The sequence below is a fragment of the Cibotium barometz genome, chromosome 57 (assembly GCF_041138505.1).
Source record: "Cibotium barometz isolate CiBa-2024 chromosome 57, ASM4113850v1, whole genome shotgun sequence".
Taxonomy (NCBI): domain Eukaryota; kingdom Viridiplantae; phylum Streptophyta; class Polypodiopsida; order Cyatheales; family Cibotiaceae; genus Cibotium; species Cibotium barometz.
Genome location: NC_141102.1, coordinates 9,505,378 through 9,523,032, shown reverse-complemented (window position 1 = coordinate 9,523,032; position 17,655 = coordinate 9,505,378). Strand labels below are relative to the sequence as shown.

Genomic DNA, 17,655 nt, shown 5'->3' with positions numbered 1-17,655 from the left:
AGGTCTCAACATGAGCATGTAGTTGTTGGTGGCCCTCAAGAAGGAGATTGAAGAACCAAAGACCAAAGACACCAAAGACTAGAGAATGTAGTTATTGAAAAGTATAAGAGGGCTCAACATGAGAATGTAGCTGTTGATGGCCCTCACAAAGGATATTGAAGAACTCAAGACCAAAGATACCAAAGCCAGCCCATGGTGCATAATGTGCAACTCGCTAGGCCATCACTCGGGTGATTTGTCACCGTTTGGTCAAACCGGACGCTTTAGTGGTTCAAGATCACCTAACTCGCATCTTACAACCATGCTTTCCAACTGTGCCCAATGCAATGAGGTGGTGCCTAGCACTTTACCAATTTTTAAGAGCTATCACAGCCAAAATCCTGATGGCTGTTGAGTCTAGAGACACCATTCTAGATTACTAACAAGATAAGAGATCGAAGCAGGAAAAACTAGCACAATATGGTTTGTGACAAAGTTGCAGTAAAAGGAGAGTACATAAGCATGCATATTCCAAACAATAGCTAAGTAGCCTAGTACATTGAATTAACACAATAACCTACATGCCACCATTATATTCATTTTGTAAAGGAACCAATACACTGCTATACTGTAGTGTGTCTAGACTCAAGACTTTCCCTTATCTTCTCTCTTTTTCATCATATGTCGGCTCAACCGGGTGCCAGAAAGTTACAAAGGAAAAATTACAAGAATAGTTCCAAAGGAAAAGTCGATGGAATATTGCAATATTGTTAGTGTCCGTTAGAGTTAAGGTGGTAGTTAATGAACATTGAACCCTTAGGAGTGGTTCACTTGCTAACACCTGGTATGCCCAAAGGGACTAATCCCACACTTAGCATTCTTGTCTTGACTAGGGGCTAGGAGGCTCTTCCGGACAGGTTTATGTTATGTCTTAGTCAAGGTGGATGGGACCCTCCTCATTGGTGCCCACATAGATCTAAAATTTGTCCCTGTTGTAATTCTACCTTGGCCAGTAGCAGTTCCTATTTATTCTCTTGGGGTGGAATAGATCCTTCTTGCTCGATCCTCCCTAGGGCTAGGAGTCCTTGCACTGTGTTTGATGATGCAGGTTCCTCTCTCTCTTGTTGTTGTCTTCTAGGAAGCCTTGTTTTCATCTCCAAAGAGAAATTTTCTTTTTTGAGAGCTTCCAGATCCGGTGGACTCTGCTGCCTCCAGGATTGTCCTTGGGAGTGGAAAAGCAAGGATTCCCGCCACCTTGGTGACTACCAGGGCTGTCACCACTGTGGGCTTTGCTTGGGTCTACTGCTTTTCCTACTCTCCTTCTCCCTGGGTCTTGCTTACTTCTCCCAAGACCTCTTGGTGTTCCTTTTTTTCTTGCTTTTGCCCTTGCTTTTCCTCCTGCCCAGCTAGCTGGTGCTCTGCAAGCCCTCCGTCCGCCCATCGCCGTGTCAGATCTTTGTCCTCTCTGTTGTCATCCCCATTGGTGCCCTCCTACTTTTCCAACTCCTAAGTCTATCGATAGCCCGACGTGTATGGCCACCTTGAGCCCGACGTGTATGGCCACCTTGGGCTATGCTACTTGTGGCTCGCACATCCCTCTCCTTTTCCAGGTAAGTGGAGATCTCTAGAGCACTACGATTTTAGGTAGATTTTGGGGTGCCTCAATACGTGGCACCCCATTTGACTAGGCCCACAGCCAGTAGCCAGCCCCCGTCTGCAGGTGTAGGCGCCCATGTATAGAAGTCGGGCTATATACATATTCAAACAAGGGTTTGTCATGGTTGTGCCATAGTGGGGTTGGTAAAGCATGTGCTTGGGATGAGGGAGGTATTGGGTTCGAGTCTCACCTCCCACATGTCTAAACACGTGATCTCCAGACATGTGTCTCTACATATGTTCGCACCATTTTTGTATGGACCAATGTTTGGACATGGCACTGGGACTTAGAAAAATCCCAAAGCCGGATGACCGGCTACCAGGGTCAACGGGGTGCCACGTATTGAGGCACCCCGAAATCTACCTAAAGCCGAGCACTACCTCCCCCTCCCCTTCCCAAGATAAGGGGAGATCTTTATTGTGCATTATCTCCCCTTCCCCGATGGACTCTAGATGGGAAGATCTTGTGTGTCATCCCTATCCTTTTCCCCAAGTAAGTGGAGATCTCTCTTGAGCACTACCTCCCCTCCCCTTCCCAAGATAAGGGGAGAGCTTTATTGTGCACTATCTCCCGTTGCCCGATGGACTCTAGATGGGAAGATCTTGCATGTAGATGGGACACCTTTGTCAAGCACCATCTCCCCTTCCCGGATGGTGGACTCTAGAGATGGGAAGATGGTATTCATAATTAACATTTACACACAATTCGCCAACTCAACGCTTAATTCCCTTGTCCATAGTTATCTCCAATTATATACTTTTCCTAGTTGTTACACACATATTTTAAGGTTTAGGACTTTTATTGATAATTTGGTCCAACACAGTCATTAACCTTGCCTTAAATTGTATAGCATTTGTTAATACATTGCACACAAACGACATTTACACACCATACACTTTAACATCGTTCGCTTGTCCATGTATCGACGCTCCATCATCAACATACACTACACGCTCAAGTGCACGATACCCTATGCTCGACAGTTACTCATCATACGGTTGCCTCCCTTGAACAATATTCTCAGTTTCAAATTTAACTTTGCATGCATGGCCACCTCTAGTTTTGTTAAAAAAACGCCAATTGTTGTAGCAAGCAGGGGTGGAAACCTTTGAGCCTTGGAACCCTTAACCATCTAGCATATACGGTCATAGATAAGACTTCTAGACATGCCTATGTGACTCCCCTATCTAGGACTTACTTAAAAGACTAGAATAGCCTCACACCTTGATTGATACACAAATTGAGTTACCTTAATGCTTTTAACAATGATATTTGTTTAAACAAAATCACTTTAAGAGCCACAACATGCCTAACTATGTTAAAATCCTTCAATTCTTTTGGGTTTATATACTGTGTGCAGGTGTGTCATGTACTCAATGAACCAACTTTGGTCCAACGAGCTTTACTTGCATGTTATATTATGGAACTAGAATGTCCAAGGAATTATAAACCTTAGGTAAAGAACAGCATTAGGAGGTGCAATGTTGTCTTTGTGGAGCAACCACATCAGATGGAGAAGGGGCTTTTCTCTTCTTATCATGTAAGGAGGCATTCACCCTAGAAACACAGCTACCAGGAGTTGTAGCATGGGCTTCCTCTCATACTCGAGACAAGAAGTGAGTACCATACTTACACAAGAGGTAGGCTCTAAAAACGAAGACCAATAGTTTGTTGTAGCAATCTAAAAAGAAGACCAAAAAAAGAAAATCTGAAAATACTTGTAAAGAATGCACAACTTAAGACTAGCAGAGCTCCAACACATCCCAACAAATAATTGTAGAAAAAATCCAAACAAAGGCACAGGAATTGAGAGAAAAATATAACTTTATCATATACAATTGGTCAATAGATACATCAAAATGTAGCACAAGCCCATAGCCCATGTCCAGTTACTAGACAAAGTAACGAGTCATAGCAAGGAATCAGCACCATAAAGTCCACATGTTTTTTTATCATAGTACCATATTACTGTCGTCTCCGCTTTGCATCTCTGTCATGGAAATGAAGGCCCAAGGAAATATCTTCACTACTAAGCATCACCACAGCAGACTTTTCTGCATGCTTTAATTCAAAATCCAGCTCTGCAATGAAGTTGATAGGTGCACCATCTGACTTGAAAGAGCTGGTTTGTATAAAAGGATGAGTTTGATTGACTGTATTAAGCTCCCCCTCTTCTTGATCCAAATGCTGTGTGTGAATCTGCCTTTGATGTAAGGAAAAGTGGTTGTTTACCTCTGCTAATCCCTCCATGCCTAGAGGCCTTACAGAAAATTCTCCTACATTTTCTGTTCCTAGGGTCACGTTTCTTTGCTCCTTAATAGCACCTGTATAAATTTAAGCCACTGTTTCAGTCTTTACCAAGGGCATAACAAAAGAATACTAATACAATACATACAGGAGCGCTTCTGCAGAAACTGCTGAATTATACATATACGTGTGTGTGTGTGTGTCTCTCCATCTGTCCCTCTCTTGGTTCGAACTCATGCCCCGTGGTGGGCAGTGGAGTGTAATAGCCACTTGGGCACGAGTAAAATTGCTTCAAAACCTTACCTTCCAAAGCACTCTTGCTTGTGATGAGGTCCAGTTGGAGCCAGTCTAGAAGGCGCCCAAGATCCACACCACTTGTCCAATTCTCAGGGCCCCGGCCGGGTCCTAGTTTCAGATGTCCACGATTCGCTGTGCCCCCACAAATGATCCCTACAGGTCTAGGCGGCTTCTTCCGACACTCTTCAGTCATCAATATAAGGCTGCCACTATCACCTTCCAAATCAAAGGGCTGCTTGTTCTCTCCTACAATGAGAAAGTCTGTGAAAAAGCAAATGCCTTTCTCATCATTGTATTCAAGGGCATACGCCATGATGGTACCTTTGGTTAGTCCTGAACTTCTTCCAACTTTGGCTACTTGCCTCCCTACTATGCTGCTGATGGGAGCTTGCAGATCTATATTAATAACATCTCCCAGATCACCTATCCCATTCACACAGGTCCGGATTCGTGAGAGATCAAAGCTATCTGCAAAGGGGATAAATGCACCATCCGCCCGTACAAATGTCTCTGTCCCATTGACACCAAGGAAAAAAATATTACAATTTGAGAAACACAGGGCACTTGCTTCACAGACAGACTGAGGCTGCATACAGAACCATCCCTGCCCATGGGACAAGCAGGGAATTGGACCAGCAAGATTTCCCATGTCTCTCTTGCTGCAAGGGAGTTCCCCATCAGCAAGCCAGGACGGTTCTGTAGCCAGCCTGATACTACTGAGAGGACTGGAACATGGAGCGCACCTGGATTTGTACTTGCAAAGATGTTATACCACCCCTCGTCTGTGATAAATGATGTGGCCCTCTCCACGGCACCAAGGTAGACACCTGGTCCCACATTTGGAGGCGGCAAGGGATGATACATTTTTTGGCTTGGGTAATCGAGATTTACTGCTACATGCCTGTTTGTCAAGAAGCCAACTTGACGAGCTCCAGTTCTACTTCGCACTATGGCTCCGAGGGTCCCTAAAGTCTCCTGACTTGCCACCTGGCAAGGTAGCACCATTGGCATGAGCCTGCTCCACTCTCCACATCATACTCCTGCAAGAAGAGTTTAGTATTGACCAACATTTGTACCTGAGATCCCAGGCCAATGTATGGATTGTTGCCACGCAACCCTTCTGCCAAATCCGTATACACCAGCTCCTTTGGAGTGAAAGCTGGTGCACCATAGTAAAAGAACTCTACCACATCAACATCACACCAAATGCCCCCAGGTCCCTGCACTTTTAGCAACAGAAGCAATTCAAACATGGCAAGCCTTTGGACATACTCTCTCAACACTGCCCACAAGGCACAAGAAAAGAATAACTTGATTGCTTCAAAGAAACATCTTAAAGGCATAATTGAAAAATCTAGATGGAGTTGTTTCATATACATGAGAGGTTATATCATGCTGAACAAGTGGGTGCTCACCCACAAAAATGACTGGACGATGTATCTGCTAGCCAGGAAAATGCCTCCGCCTCACGAGCTTGACGACCACGTAATAGTGTTAGAGAACAAGTCAACCCTGGAACTTGAAGCTCAAGAGAGGAAATCATCACCAAGATAAAGGAGGATCTGTGAGAGAGGCAGTAGGGGCACAAGGCTCACAGAGAGGAAATCTTGAAATCTTCACCAGTTTAGGAATGCAGACAGGGGGAATCTGTGGCTCTTCAGATAGGTCTCAGAGGATTACCAGACATGAAACATGTGATAGTACAGCTAAGACCCCACCGACAATCAACTGGAACATGACGGCTGCAGCAAGGCTTGATGGAAGAGGTAATCATGCTTTGATCACCTAGAGAGCTAAAGCTAATTAGATAAGTTCTTCGTCAGTCAAAGTGTGGCACACCTATGAGTATTCAGGGCACAACCCCAAAGCATAGACCAGCCGGACATCAGATAGCAGGCAGTCAGCCAGCCAGCATCCACAGCATTTTGGATAGGCACCTGTGCCACGTGGCAGTCGGCCAGTGGACAGCAGTCAGCCAGGCCTTAAAGAGGTCAAGGGCATTCCTCTCTGCAGTCCGACAGCATCTGAAGTCGCTGACCAGCACCACCTGAGGCGCATATATATATGTGTGCTGGAAAATCACCAAAATTGTCTGCATTTCTAAGCGCTAGTCTTTCTACAGAGTGTTTCTCTTAAAGCGTGGGCTAGCCAAGGAGATCTTCAGCAGATTTGGGCTGTGAGTCGACACCTTCACTCTCAGCCATCATATTTCAGTCATATTACTTCTTTCTTGTACACAATGAAGAGAAATAGTTTTAGGACTCGTGTGTGTGCTGTGTATTTGTTTCCACTGCAATCTCTCCTTTCCAAACCCTCACACATTTGCAATTGGTATCAGAGCCTAGTGAACCTGCAATTTTTTTCCAACACAACCATGTGCATTGACTGCTGTTGGGATTAGGGTTAGGGTTTGCAACAAAGCACAACACACACACACACACACACACACAGACACAATGCAACAGTCGTGATGAGCAAGAGAGTTGAGGCACAATAATCAATAATGATTCAGTGTAACTCCCTAGCAAAAATGATAGATAAGTGAGAGTGACCTAATAAGTACAAAAGTCACTTCACACACACTCCCAAAAGTGAGATAGAGTGTGTTCATGTGCACGGGGAAAAACCCTCCTCGTGAGGAAAAAAGTGCACGAGCTGGTCGTGAGTGTTCACACACCACTGCCCAAGACATAGATGTCTACAAAACCCCCTAGAGTAGAGGCACAGGGCTATGTTGGATCAACCCCCGAAAGGCAATAAGCTCAAAGCTTTGCGAAAGGCTTCAAACTTCTTAGGAGGAAGAGCCTTCGTCAACAATTCTACCACATTGTCATGTGTACAGACATACACCAAGCTGATATCTCCTACATAGAGCCTCTCCCTAACATAATGGTAATGCACCTCAATGTGCTTCGTGTGTGAGCATGAAACACTAGGTTCCTTGGAACTGCCAATGCACTTTGAGAGTCAATGTAGATAGGAGTGGAGGACTGTTGTCCAACACTAAGATCTACCAAAAGGCATCTGAGCCATACACACTCAATGATAGCTATAAATGCTGGCATGTACTCACCTTCACAACTAGATGTGGCCATGTTGTTTCTTGTGAGCCATGATATGCATGAACCACCAAGAAAGAAAGAAAATCCGCTAGTGAACACGCAAGTGTCAAAACAACCAGCCCAGTCAATACCGTTGAAAGCATGCAGTTCATAATCAACCCCTTGGCATAGTACAATCCAAAGAATGAGTATATGAAGACTCTTCACATGCTGCCAATGTTTTGTACCCTATCTGTGCATGAATCTGCTCAATCTAGAGACCACAAATTGAATATCTGGCCTGGTATTACACATGTAGATAAGGCATCCAACAGCTTGTGCATATGAATCTGAAACGCGTGCCATTCCCAATCAATGTATGGCTCAAACTTGTGAAACCAACAAATCCCTAAGATTACATTTTCTCCTATAAGAGGGGCAACCATGAAATCTCGCACAAATTATGTGCCTTGGATGACTAACTTAGCACTACGAGCCTCAAACTTGATACTTACGGTCATTCCTGTGCTAAATTCCTCAACCTGTTTGTCTGGGAAACGAGCTCGCCAAGCGAACTATTTCGTGATCACATCCTTTGTGTTGTCGTTGTCGAACAAGACAATGACCCTCTAGCCACCTATGTAGCCAAAGGTCTTAGGCAACTCATTGCACTCATACTCCGGGTCATGGGTGCCCTTTTGCTTATCTTCGAGCTCCTAACAATGGCGCCAACCATGGGATTTGAAGAACTAGCAATATCCTAGATGTTCTGTGTGGGAGCCTAGCTCACCATTGAAGCGGTTGAGACTGGTGATGTGGTTCGAGCATAGTTTCATAGGGCACCCCTAGAAATATGCCCTATTGTATGACAATAAGCATCGCCCCTCCTTTCTGTATCGGTTCTACTTATCCTGGCCGAGCTTACCACAAGTATTGTCTACTTGCGCTTTCTAGTCTAGAGTAAGCTTTGGCATGTTAGTTGAGTTCTTGGAGCCAGAGGCTCCCGTGCTCTGTCTTGGGAAAGACCCCGCTTGATTCTGGGCCTTGCTGCCAACCGGAGTTGCCTTGGACGCTGTGGGTTGGGAAGTCCGGGCTTTCCACCGTTGTATTTCATCTCCACACTTCGTGCAAGCACTAGTGCCCATTTGAAGATCGGTGGTTTAAGCATACGCACATCCCATTGGATTCGCGTGTCTAAATCATAAAGAAATTTCCCTTTCTTATCCTTCTGATATTTTTGCAACTGTAAAGTCAAGTGAGTGACTTTGTTGCCAAATTCGAATATCGGTTGCGCGTTCTGGCACAATCACTTGAACTCATCCTCGAGCCACTCAAGATAATGAGGCAGTAGAAACCGCTTCTTCAGATCGGTGACAAATTGGTCCCATTCATAGACAACAATCCCAGATTGGGAATTGGCCTGGGTCCAACAAATCCACGAAGATATAGCTTCACACTAGCTAACGCAACTTTGTCCACATCCAACTTTCTACCAACATCAAAGTAAGCTTCAAACTTATGAATCCAAGAATACAAAGTTATGGGATCGAATTTACCATTATACTTAACTAAAATTTACCTTCTCGTGAAGGTGAGTCAAGGAAGTCGCCAATACCACCCTTGTGTCGACAGCTACAAGGAAACACTCATGTTCCACGTGTCATCTTTGTTCCTCCTGTGCGGCAACACAAGCTGCTGCTACCTACGCCTGACGCTCAAACTCCTATACCTGCAATGCATGTAAAACATAGGACTATTGTGTTAACTCCGCAATGGAGTTAATCAAGGTAGAGATCTTGAACAGATCTAGGTGAGAATTGACGAGGAGGAGGGAGGAGAAATGGGTGAAGAGGAATCTACAAGAGGTCGCCGCTTTTCTAGGGCTTGTATCGTGGCTTTTGCTCAAGCAATTGTTCCCCATGTTGCCTCATGAGAAGTATAAAATTCTGGAACATTGCTTGCATATCCCCATTGGAAACATGGCTTCTTGATGCCGTCGTTGTAGAAGAGATGATCTCTCCCTAGATCTGGTGTTCTTCTTGACTTATAGTTCGCCATAATGGAAGAAGTCAAGTTTTTTCTTGACTGCAAATAAACCATCCACTATGTGTGTGGGAGACGTTTCCAATTGCTTCTGGAGGCTGAAACCCAACTGTCCTTTGAGGGACAGAAGTCACACTGGAATGGAGAGTGCTACCGGCATCTATAAACCAACCACACATGCAGAAAAAAAACCTTTGTTTTTTCCTTGGATGATTTTCTTCACCAAAAGGCAAAGCTCTAACACCACTATAACATGTGGAAGTTTACAGACAATGATTATACTTTGATAAATACTTTTAGCCCTTGACAAGAATAGCACAATGTAGAGAAGATAAGAGTGCAGAGAAAGAGAGAGAGAGAGAGAGAGAGAAGCCGGTCCCAAATATCCTCTGAAGGGCCCCCACCATGTGTGGTGTATTTGCTTTATTGAATAAGTAGAATAAAATATTTCTAGCTGTAAATAGCCAGGACTGAATGGACTTGGATGTCTTTCCTTGACTGAGATAATTTTCAGCCTGAAGATTGTTAAAATACCTAGCATTAGCCCGGTCTGTTTACTAACCCAAAAGGTTCCTAATCACAACCTAAAATTGGGGATTAAGCATGTCTTTCAGCCCAGCATCACTTCCTCATTGCCCAAAAACTGATGTGCCCTGCTCACTGAGCAGTAAAGTCTCTTGTTTGTTTTCTTAGCCCAAAACTGTTGAAGACTACCCCAAAGCTGTTGCGACCAACTCCAGCCTGAACCTATCCAGCTGAACAGTCTGCCCACAACACCAATACATCTGCTACAAAAGGTCTCAAACCTGCTGACATCAGCTCGACTGTAGGAGTTCAACATTGCTGGGACAGCCTATTGGCAACAGCGTTTAGGCAAGGCATGACTGGTCAACTCAAAAAAGATAAGGTTAGGGTTGATTTACCCTTTACCCTACATTGCAAAGGTTCAAAAGAAAACTTAAAGAGTATTATATCACAATGATAAAAGAAAGGGGGTCACCGTCATTGGTGCCGTCTCCTCACGAAGGAGACTACAACTCACCAGACCAAGTGAGTGGGCATCCAACCTGCATCAAGAAATACAAAAGCTGCAGTGTGAGAACTATGAGCTTTATGAACAGCTTTGCATTCTTGAGGAGTGTTTGTGTTGCATGTGTTGCGGAAGCATTATCATGATTAACACTAAGAAAAAGAGATTAACGCTAATCCCATGTTTAGCAAACCTATCAAGACAAGAAATGTAACCCTAATCTACTGTGTATTCCAAAACATGAATACGTACAATTGTCCTTGGATCTAGACATACATTAATGGTTTTTGGATCTAGACTTAGATCTGGTTCATGCAAGCTAACCTATGATGCATACAAAATATTCCTGCTGTCCTTCACTTGCTAACGCACGAGAAAAAGCTCCTCCTAATCCACAAACATGCCCTTGCTGCCTTGCTTATACCTGTCGAGACAGATTGACAGGGACAAGGCTGGATCCTTCCACCGAGTGAGCACCCCACGCACTTGGGAAGGTCCTCCCAAAGAGAGCACATGTTCTCCAGAGAACCAGACGTCCCTGTTGGAGGTGGCAATTCTTGTAGCTACTCGCGTTATCGCATGACTAGAAGTTGTGGTGGATTATCCCATATGCAAGAGCATGGGAAGTCGAAGAGTCATATATAGGGTGTGGTGGCACCTTGTCATAGATATCTCCTCTGGCCGGGTTTTTGGGGGGGAGCAATGGCTAGGAGATGGGAGCCCAGCCACCTTCAGAGCTGCTTTACAGCCTTTACCACTAGAGAGTCATTCTATTCTCCTCTTTCTGGTTCCCTCCCAGCCACCCTCTCTTCTAGTCTTTCTAAAGGAGGCTTGGACTCTTGGAGGTGACGGCTTCTAAAGATCACCATTCTCCCCTCTTGGGGATTCTCTTCTCTTCCCCCCATCCCATTGGATGAGTATCTTCCTTCCCTTGTGCTGTTTCATGTTGATGCTATTATTGCAGATTTTCTCTCCTCTCTTTCAAAGGAGGATAATGGTTCTTCTACAGAGCAAGTGGATGATTTTGTTGAGATCTCCTCACATATTTTGGAGCTTCCTACTTTGGTGGCTTCTCTCCTGGCAGTTGCTTCTCCTTCTTATGATTCAGAGGAGGCATCTTCCACTATCTTGGAGCCTGTCCCTACTTCAAACCTGGCAAATTCAGCTATCACTGATGATCAGTTTGTTCCAATGGTTGTTTCAGTTTCTTCTTCTTCAGAGGAAAAAATGGTAGAAAAATACCCAAAAAATGGTAGAAAAAATGCTGAATAATCTCTGCTAAGATATGCCAATGCAGGGCTCCATATGGAGCCAGATACAAGCATGAATATGCATGGGAAAGTCCATCTGGGGATGAAATAATTTCCAACACTCCCAGGTCCTAGAGACCAAGACCCTCTACCCAGTTTCCAGATCCGGGACTTACTCAGAAAGAGGCACTCCCAAAGGTAGTTGACATCAAGGCCAGATACTCGGTCCATGATAAGGATGACACATTATGAGTTCGGACACATGACGCTCTACTACTGCCCACTATATTGTACTTGAGGGCCTATGTAGTACATTGGCCCTGTATTTTCCTTTTGGCAGCTAGTTTTTCTTTTTTCCTGTAGTCTTGACATCCATTTTACTCATGGATCACATGTGACATCTTTACTATCTCATAGACCCTTTTTCATAGACATTAATACAATTTCTCTCTCTCTCTCTCTCTCTCTCTCTCTCTCTCACACACACACAGTAACATGGAACAAAACTGATAAGGAGTATGACATTTGCACACAGGAATTTACAGCACATCATCACCTCAAGACGGACAGGAAGCGTTTGGCTCTCATGCAGCCATGCTGTATGAACCTTGTGAGCCACAAATACAATGATAGCTGGAATGTTTGTCAGCAGACCCTTTCTAGTACGAAATCCAACTGCTGTTCCAAGACTGACTCGGCGTAGTAGCTTGCTATTATATGCTCGTATAGTCATCAGATCTAAGAGGGTTGTAGCTCGCTGACCGCTTAGAGTTCTATCAGTTGACCTAAAATCAACAGCCTTCTGCAGACCTTGAAAATATACTGCTCTCTCTTCTGCACTGCCATGAGGGCGATATACAGGAGGCCATAGGAAATACACAGCGCTATTCTCTGAATATTGGCTCCCAGGTGCCATTGCCAGCGATGATGGGCGATCCCCAGTTGGCTGTTTGTTGTGACTCCCAGAGGAAAGTGAGAAGTCCCATTCCAAAGTTGATTCTTCTGATACAGAGGAAGGGGAACAGCACTGACCAGAATGAAGCACTTTACTGGTGTCCATCTCCCAAATGGGCCTGCCGAACAACTCTTTATCATTTCATAGTCATGCCACACACACACACACATGCACAGACGCACACAAGGATAAGGAGAATATACAGCCTAACTTTAGTGACGTCTTCTATCAAGATGATGTACATAAGAGCGCTTGTAGATGATACACCAGCATGTCTTAGAAAGATAACCAATCTGATCAAACTTAAGTACATACCCAATTTTCATGTCTAATAAGGATGAGGAGATACTTAATCTCGTGTTTCAAAGTACAATAACATAGAGAAAACCTACCCGTATCCACTATTTACAAGTCTAAGGGAAGACAATACATCAAAGCAAAGTTTGGTGCATAGCCATTCTCATGTCTTACATGTACAAGCAACGATGATACCAGGAAAAGCTGGGTGCGTAATTATTCTCATATCTCACAACTGTGAGGAAACATAAAATAATCATGGCAAAGCGAGGTACATACCCATTACCATATCTCTATAGAGAAAGTTGGGTCACCGTACATGAGTTAACTTAATATATCAGAGCATAGTTGGGTGCATACATACAAGGAAAGATAATACATCAGAAGATATATACCCAAACTCATACATAAGGAAAAATATTATACGAGGGAAAAGGTGAGGACATACCCAATCTCATACAGAAGGCATCAGAGAAAAATTGGGTACATACCCATATTCATGCAGAAGGAAATATGGTGCATCTCAGTACACTTTGGTACATACGCATTACTATGTGTCAGAACACAAATGGGTGCATACTCTTAACCATTTCAGGGAAAATTAAAGCATCCAAGCACAATTGAGTATCTACCCAAAGACGATCCATCGTACTCATAACCATGTTTAAGAAAAGATGATGCACATACCCTTTGAGGAGAGAGACTGCAATAGAGCACAATCTGGTACATATCCATAGCCATGTTTAAGGCAAGATGATGCATCAGAGCACAATTGGTTGCATACACAATACCATGGTTAAGAAAAGATGAGCAAAGGTGGGCACATAGGCAAACATCATATATGATACATCAAGGTACATAAGCATTACCATGTAGAAGGGAAGATGATAGATCAGAGCAAGGTTGGGTACATACACAAAATACAATATGTCAAGGCAACATAACATACAAAAAAAGGAAGGATAATGCATAAAGGTACATACCCATAGCCATGCCTCTGTTGTTTTGTTGGGTCAGAGTTCATGGCTGGCTGCTAACAACAGCAACAGGAGAACGAAGGGTCTCTGCTGATCACTTTCTCTTCATATATACCATGAAGCTTGCCCTCTTTCCTGGAAGCTTCCTCGGATTGTCCCCTCCTCATCATACGTGTTCCTACCTGGTTCAAAAATGCGCATGATTTCAGCCTCAGGGAAAAGGGGTTCTCACAACAAAAAGAAAAGCAGGGAAATAAAAGGGAAAAAACCACTACATAATGGGTAGAGTTGATTGAGTGATGATGGAGCGCTCAGCTCCAGCTTTTCTCCACGTAAAACGTGTCAAACTCTTGCCCTCTCACACACACACACACACACACGTGTGCTCTCTCTCTCTCTCTCCCTCACTCTCACTCACACACACACTCACAAAAGGCTATGCTATGGCCACTCTGCTGGCATTGTTGTTGGCCCTTTTTGCCTTTCTTTTCCCCCTCCCACTATCTCTTCATCACATTGCACTGTCTCGAATCTTCACAAAGTCAAAATGAGCGCTGTAAAAATGTGACATGACTTGAGCTAACAAATAGCTATTATCGATTTTATTTTATTTTTTTAATGAAAATAAAAAATGGAACAAAATATATGTGTATACTTTTGTGTAATATGTACTAGTGGCGTCGTTGAGGTATGTAAAGACATTAAGAAGCTAAACCAAGGAATGGAACCCGCAATACAAAGGGTCAATCGAAGGGATTTCTTACTTTTATTTTTTAGAAATCCAATATTTCTTTTTTCTCTCCTCTCCTTGTGCCTTGGTTGTCCATGGTTAATATGTAATAGATGTGTGTGTGAGAAAGAGATTACTTCTGGGTTTCAAAAAATATATGTATGTGTGTGTGTGTACACGTGTGTATGTGAGAGAGAGATTATTTGTGGGTTTCAAAAAATGAATATTTACACACTGCTTGTGTATACAACTCACACACACCACCATCACTGATAATTTGTACAAGGGTGCACTTAGCAAGGATAGAACCCAAGGCCTCTGGGATAACACTCATTCTCTTCTACTAACTAAGCTATTGCCATGGTCGAAACATATTATTTATTTGTTGGGGTACTTTGCAAGCTTGGGTTGGCAAGAGGACAAAATTTATAGTCTTTTTTCTAATCGACAAAGCATTAAAAATGATGGGTTTTTTGGGTTTTTCTTCTTCAATAAATGTGTGTGTGTGTGTGTGTGTGTGTGTGTGTGAGAGAGAGAGAGAGAGAGAGAGAGAGAGAGAGAATAAATTAGATTTTATTCTTTCCAACTAATTTTTCGAAGAGTTTTCTCAGCAAAAAAAATGTCTTTTGTGGGGGGGGTGGGGGGCTAGGGGAGGGAAAGACATGTTTTTTACAAAAGGTCTCCAAAAAAAAGGGGAAATGGTTTGTTGTCCTCTTCTCCTTGTTTGTCTTAATTTGCAAGAGGAAAAAAGAAGGGTTTTTTCATTTTTGAAAGTAGATAAAGTTGGTGGGAGAAGAGAAAAATGGGGCCCATTTCTTCTTGTTCTAATGGATATATTCCTCTTTATTTGATCGGAAATGTTATGCTAGCGGGCTCTAGCCTGAGTAATTATGTCGGGCCTACTAAAAGGTAAGTCCGAGGTTTAAATCTTGGCACCCTAGATTAGGTGTAATTAAAAGAATATATTTAAAAAAGTGTTGTCATAATTTTTAATTTAAAGAAATGTAATAATTTCTCCCTTTTTAAAACAACTTGTTTAAATTTAAGTAAACCCTTATTCACAAGCATCTTATGTGTTCCTTTATATCGTATGTGCTAAACTTTTCAGAACTATCACCCTTTGATAATCTTATGAATTTTACTCATCTTGTGATCATTCCCCTTATCGATTTGCAACTATAATTTCACCTTTGAGTTACTAATTTTTAAATTTGTGATATTTCTTCTCTTTGCAAAAAGCTGAGATTATCAATTTGTAATGATAAGCATGCCTTTGATAATCTCATGATTTGTGCCATTTGTGATATAATTGCTCCCTTGTGAAAGCATATTATGCTTTTTGCAAGAGATTTTTTGCACTTTGTTCGTATCTTGGGGAGATCATGGTACACAATTCATCCTCCATATGTTGTACTCCTCCTTTAGCCTTCTTACACGTTTATCCTCCCAACATAAGTAATGCCTTTTGGGATGATGATATATGTCTAACTTTATCTCAAAGGTTATTATTCTCATTATGGGGCTTTGAAGTTTGTCATGTGTAAAGCATTTAATCTAGGACTTTGTGATTTTGAACGAGAATATTTTTTAATCGATGGTTTTTAAGCTCAAGAGAATTAGGGCCAGAATGTGTCCAAAGCTCTAACACTTTTCTTTTTCTTTTATTGAAGGTCCCAAGCTATATTGGAATTTGGAAAGTTATTACCCACCTCAAGAAAAGGGTGCCTCTAGAGCTAATTCAAACTAGACCCAAAATAAAAGCTAAGCTAATAGTAAAAACAAGTGGATGCTATTACCCACCTCAAGAAAAGGGTGCCTCTAGAGCTAATTCAAACTAGACCCAAAATAAAAGCTAAGCTAAGCTAAGCTAATAGTAAAAACAAGTGGAAGCTTTAATTAGAACTAACTTTGGGTGACATTTTTCAACATCTTATGTAGTGTGCATTGTTATTTTGTAGATTGTTTGCACTTGTGCATGCCTTATTATTGTAGACATTCAAATAGATAAAGATAAAATGGGGAAAGGGGGTTTGTTCTCTTCATTATAGATATTAGAATAGAAAGAGATAAATTTAGGGTTTTTTCTCTTTGCATGTGTACATAAAGACAATTAACTAGTATAAGATAAACCTTACCCTCCTATTATGTAGGCCCGACTACATCTAAATCTCCAATCTGCTTCACCCACCGGGCCCTTATCGCTACCAATCCTCCTTCCACCTTCTCCCCGCATGCCCCCCTTGCTTTCCTCTTTCCCCTACCTTTCTTGATCGAGAGAGAGAGAGAGAGAGAGAGAGAGAGAGAGAGAGAGAGAGAGAGAGAGAGAGAGAGAGAGAGAGAGAGAGAGAGAGAGAGAGAGAGAGAGAGAGAGAGCCCATGCATGCCTCATGACAAACACATGTGCGCACGCGAAAGAAAAACATAGTTTCACCCTCTGATGAATTAGGGTCAGCATAGCACCATCCTTTGTAAACCCTTTAATATTGAAATTAGTCACTTTCCCTTAGGTGTATTCTTTTTTTCCAAGTAATCCCTAGTTTCCCATGCATACACACCATAAAGCCCCTTGCCAATCGTTTGCCCAAGATCTTTACCATCCTTCAAGTAGTGGTGCCATATTACCATCTTGTCTCATTGATTCTCACATTGTCCTTTGGACATCTAATCCTTAAGTGTCTTATGTATTTAGGGTCATAACATGCTCTCACCCTTTGTGAGATTCATCGTCTCCTTGATGAGACCAACTCAAGAAAAACATCTCTCAATGAGGTTAAGATTCTCAAGTTACATCTATTAGCAAAAGATCACTTTTCTTTGCAATTTAAAATCTTTTTGATCCATCCAGTAACATGACCAACTTTATCGCCTCACTTCCATGTCTCTAAGTGATAATCCACTCCACATAGTCATTCTCGACTATCAAAGTCTTTAGATTTCTTTGCATGAAAGTACATGCTTTGAGAATAATTGCTTTGCTTTTTTCGCTCATTGATTCTTCGTAGGAATTTTAGTTGATGAATCTATCAGCTTGATAGTTATATACCCAATAGTCAATAAGGATTTAACTCCTTTGCAAGCTATTTCATTAAAGCAACTCTCTATGTCTCTCTCAATAGATTTTTCAATTTATACTCTTGGCCCCTTAGTCTAGG

General features: G+C 42.5%; 1 protein-coding gene across 3 annotated transcripts; it reads right to left on the bottom strand.

Moving 5' to 3' along the window:
* Positions 1–3,442: 3,442 nt before the first annotated feature.
* On the bottom strand, positions 3,443–14,202 carry LOC147606397 (protein NARROW LEAF 1-like). 3 transcript variants are annotated; one of them, XM_086791641.1, is made up of 7 exons: positions 14,049–14,202; positions 13,780–13,955; positions 12,101–12,617; positions 5,257–5,400; positions 4,924–5,167; positions 4,187–4,690; positions 3,443–3,960 (listed from the first exon to the last, which is right to left on the bottom strand). In XM_086791641.1, exons 2-7 carry the CDS (start codon positions 13,818–13,820, stop codon positions 3,602–3,604), a joined length of 1,809 nt encoding a protein of 602 aa, XP_086647767.1. In that variant the 5' UTR covers positions 13,821–13,955; positions 14,049–14,202; the 3' UTR covers positions 3,443–3,601. The 3 variants fall into 3 exon arrangements, with proteins under 3 accessions (XP_086647767.1, XP_086647768.1, XP_086647769.1); XM_086791642.1 differs by lacking the exons at positions 12,101–12,617; positions 14,049–14,202 and adding exons at positions 10,265–10,331; positions 13,484–13,516 and having other exon boundaries at positions 13,780–14,023; XM_086791643.1 differs by lacking the exons at positions 12,101–12,617; positions 14,049–14,202 and adding an exon at positions 13,484–13,568 and having other exon boundaries at positions 13,780–14,022.
* Positions 14,203–17,655: the final 3,453 nt, after the last annotated feature.